The sequence below is a fragment of the Rutidosis leptorrhynchoides genome, chromosome 8 (assembly GCF_046630445.1).
Source record: "Rutidosis leptorrhynchoides isolate AG116_Rl617_1_P2 chromosome 8, CSIRO_AGI_Rlap_v1, whole genome shotgun sequence".
Lineage (NCBI taxonomy): Eukaryota > Viridiplantae > Streptophyta > Magnoliopsida > Asterales > Asteraceae > Rutidosis > Rutidosis leptorrhynchoides.
Window position 1 is genome coordinate 255858186 of NC_092340.1, and position 3970 is coordinate 255862155.

Genomic DNA, 3970 nt, shown 5'->3' on the forward strand with positions numbered 1-3970 from the left:
AAGTTTCTATTTCTTCATTTATGCTTTTGATTTGGGGTTTTTTCTAGAACATAAATTGTGTGTTATGTATATTTTAGGTTTTTAATTTGGGTTTAGAAGGTGTAAAAGTTTTATACTTGTATAAGAATTTTGTGCGTTATCTATTTCTTCACATATACAAATTTTTTAGGTTTTTTAATAGAAAGTGTATAAATTGTATACTTGTAAACACCAGCCTCATAGATATATATGCATTTGTGTTTATAGAAAACGAGTAAAAATCCCATACATGATGTTTAAACATTTATCTTCTTATTCGCAATTTAGATTCTATAATATTTGTTTATCTATAATTTGGGTTGTTATATGTATTGTTTCGTTTCCTGATGGTTTATATATAGTGTTTCTATTTTAATAAATTGATTGTTTTTAAGAAAACATATATGAAAAATGGATGTATATTACAACCTTGACAGTAAGAATATATATATTTGTAGGTGAAGTATGGATGTTGAAGATGAACTTTTAATCTTCCTCATTGTTTATTGTTATGTGAGATGTAAAATCATATCAAGAAGATCAAAAAGGAAAAGAGATCTCACTTCCGCGTTAAGTGGACATGATTATACACAAGAGTTATTAGTTGGATCAAATACACAATGTCATGAGCTAATGCGTGTCTCACGTGATGCATATGTTCTATTATGCAATCATTTTAAACAAAAAAATTGGTTGCAAGATAGTAAACATATAAGTGTCGAGGAGAAGATCGCGATGTTTTTAACGGTTCTTGCCCAAAATGATCGGTATAGAGCAGCAAAATATCGATTTCAACACTCGTTACGAACCATTCACATATGTTTTCATGAAGTTCTACAAGGAATGATGCAATTTGCGCGAGAAATCATAGGGCCGACATCCCTCGATGACCCAAATGTTTCGGATAGACAAAGATATTTGAGAGAAATGTTTTCGGTATGTTCACTTGTTATAAACTAAAATGAATTTATATATTTTATATTAACTTTTATATATGTTCACTTGTTGCTTCTCATCACTGTGTGTATTATCTTGGTTTTGTCTCATCTAAGCACGTCAAATTACTTAATTATATATCGTTCTAATTAATATTATGTTGCCCATGAAAAAAAAATATATACAATGAAGGGAGCAATAGGTGCACTAGATGGAACACTTGTACACGCAATTGTGCCTAATAAACAACAATCTGCTTATAGAGGTCGGGGTGGCGGTCGTTGCTACCAAAATGTTTTAGCAATATGTGATTTCAATATGATGTTTACATTTGTTTGGGCCGGATGGGAAGGTATAGCACATGATTCTAGGATACTAAACGAAGTATTATACAATCCAACATCCGGTTTTCCTATTCCTCCACCAAGTATGTACTATATTCCATTATTATATAGAATTCTAATTCTTAGTTTACACTTTCATATTTATAAATGTTATGAAACTTTCATATTTTTACAGATAAGTACTATCTATGTGATGCCGCATACGCAAATACTCGAGGATTTTTGGCTCCATATCGTAACACAAGATATTGGTTGGCAGATTTTCGCCGTAGGCGTGCTTTGACCGATAAAGAAAAGTTTAATCACGGGCATGCACAACTTAGAAATGTCATTGAACGTTCTTATGGTGTCTTGAAAGGAAGATTTCCAATCCTAAGACAAATGGCTCCTTTTTCATTTCCGGTACAAAGAAATGTGGTGATTGCTTGTTTCGCGATACACAATTTTATAAGAAAATGGAATATATATGACAAGTATTTTATGGAGTGGGACGAAGATACTCTTTTTGACAATGATGAACAACCCGAAGGAGATGGAGAAGAAGCACCTGTTGGAATGTATGATGATGCTCAAAATTCTCAATATATGGCTAATTTGCATGATGAAATTGCTCAAAATTTAGTTTAAGGAACTTAAAAATGTAATGTGAATTTTTTGGTAGTATGTTAGTTTAATGAAGTCACTAGTTGTTGACTTGAACTAGTTGTATTTTGGTTAATTTAGTTATTCTTCATCAGAAGGTTAAAATTGTCATTTGTTATTATTCAGACCATTCATTCAGCACAAAAAGTAAACAGCTATTTAAGTTCTCTATTGACTGCATTTAGCTAATCAATATCCATTATGCCACACATATACATACAGAACTTAATGAGAAAAAAAGTAAACAAACCCTAAGTGATAATATATATTTTGATGAATACAGGGTATTTGTTAAAATTCGTTGAACTGGATATTATTTATCATTCGGTAGAGTATCTGTTATTATTATTGATATATAATATGTTAATATTCATCATGATTAATATTCATCTTACATTAATTTTTTCTTTTTTATAATTTTAGTGTTATTATTCATCATTATTTTTTAAATTTTAGCGTTAGTTTTTAGTATTATTTCTGTTCTGGCCGGAGGTCCACCAGAAGCAATCACTCTACCCTCGAGTACAGAGAGGGACGACTTTCTCCGAACGCGGGTCCTGCCTTTAGACAAAAAATGAATTCTCTTCTACTGTAGGGTAGAGGTAGGATTGTCTACATCTCACCTCCTTCATACCTTGCACATGCGAGATTGGGTATTGTTGTTGTTGTTGTTGTTTTTTTTTTTTTTTATAAATTTCCATAATTTTTTAAAATTTATAATGCCAAATGCATAATATTGCTCATATTGAATGTTATAGTACTTATGAAAATGTCGCCGTGCCAGAAAAAGTTGATTTATTTACAAAAATGTAACCACATCAGAATCTTGATTTATTTACAAAAATGTCACCGCATTAGAAACTTGATTTATTTACAAAAATACCCCCGCCCTTTTCTACACAAACTACAATTCTACCATTCACTTTTTCTATTGCCTCAAAAAATTCACTACCCTCCTGATTAACTATATATATATATATATATATATATATATATATATATATATATATATATATATATATATATATATATATATATATATATATATCTATGTGTGTGTGTGTGTGCGCGCGCGCGCGCGCGCACGATCCAGGGAGAAGCAAAATAAAGGGAAAAGAGGAGCGTGCGAAATGATAATTATTATTCATCCGATGCGTGTTGAATGATATTACGCTATTCATCTTTTTTTTTTTTTTTTTTTACTTCCACATGATCACTTCTACTACATGATCACTTCTAGGAAACGTTTTTATTATTAACTTTTGTGAGAATACTTTTGAATCACATGTTTAATTAAGATAATTATAGTTAAAATTTAATTAAAAAGTTAAGAGGGTTGTAATGATCATTATTGATTATTGGCTCAGGGTAATTAGGTACTTTTTCTTAAGGGTTAAAGCCAAAAATAGGCTACAAACTTACACAAATATACCGATGTCGCTCTCAAACTCATTTGCGTCCTACTGTCGCCTACAAACTTATAAAAAATGTCCTAATATAAACAAAATACTTTTTTTTAACCGTCAACAAATAAAGATTCTTCATCATCAACACAATTCAAGTTTAGATCAAACTGATTACAGAAATTCGTTTCTTATATGATTCCTGATAAGGCTAAAAAGGAACATATATTTCATAGCATTATCCCCCAAGAAAGACAGGATTTTAGTTGTAATTGTTCCATATTCAAGTAATATTCGTTTATATTTAATAAGTGCGAAGACAAAAGGCGAAAACGAAGAATTGAAGACGGAAAGGTCCAAAATGCTCAAATGTACAAGATACAATTAAAGTGGTTCAAATTATTGATGAAGAACGTCTAAAAATGACAAGAGTACAAGTTGCGGAACGCAAAGTACACGATATAAAATAATACGCGAAGACGTCCGAAAATCCGGAACCGGGACCCGAGCCAAGAAGAAACGCGCGACGCAACGGACCAAAAATATCTAGTCTACTATGCATATAAATATAATATAATATATAAATAATTATTAAAATTATTTATATTTTATTTATATTTAATATTA

General features: G+C 30.6%; 1 protein-coding gene across 1 annotated transcript; it reads left to right on the plus strand.

The window, feature by feature from the left end:
- The first annotated feature begins 483 nt into the window (after nucleotides 1-483).
- On the plus strand, nucleotides 484-1925 carry LOC139864129 (uncharacterized). Its single transcript, XM_071852715.1, has 3 exons — nucleotides 484-954; nucleotides 1147-1381; nucleotides 1474-1925. The coding sequence occupies exons 1-3, from the start codon at nucleotides 484-486 to the stop codon at nucleotides 1923-1925; spliced, it is 1158 nt and encodes a 385-aa protein (XP_071708816.1).
- Nucleotides 1926-3970: the final 2045 nt, after the last annotated feature.

Excerpts from the sequence above, each read along its gene's own strand:
- LOC139864129 (XM_071852715.1), top strand. The coding sequence starts at position 484 with ATGGATGTTGAAGATGAACTTTTAATCTTCCTCATTGTTTATTGTTAT. Across the intron at positions 955-1,146 it reads ATTTGAGAGAAATGTTTTCG|GGAGCAATAGGTGCACTAGA; the intron begins GTATGTTCACTT and ends TATACAATGAAG. Across the intron at positions 1,382-1,473 it reads TTTTCCTATTCCTCCACCAA|ATAAGTACTATCTATGTGAT; the intron begins GTATGTACTATA and ends ATATTTTTACAG.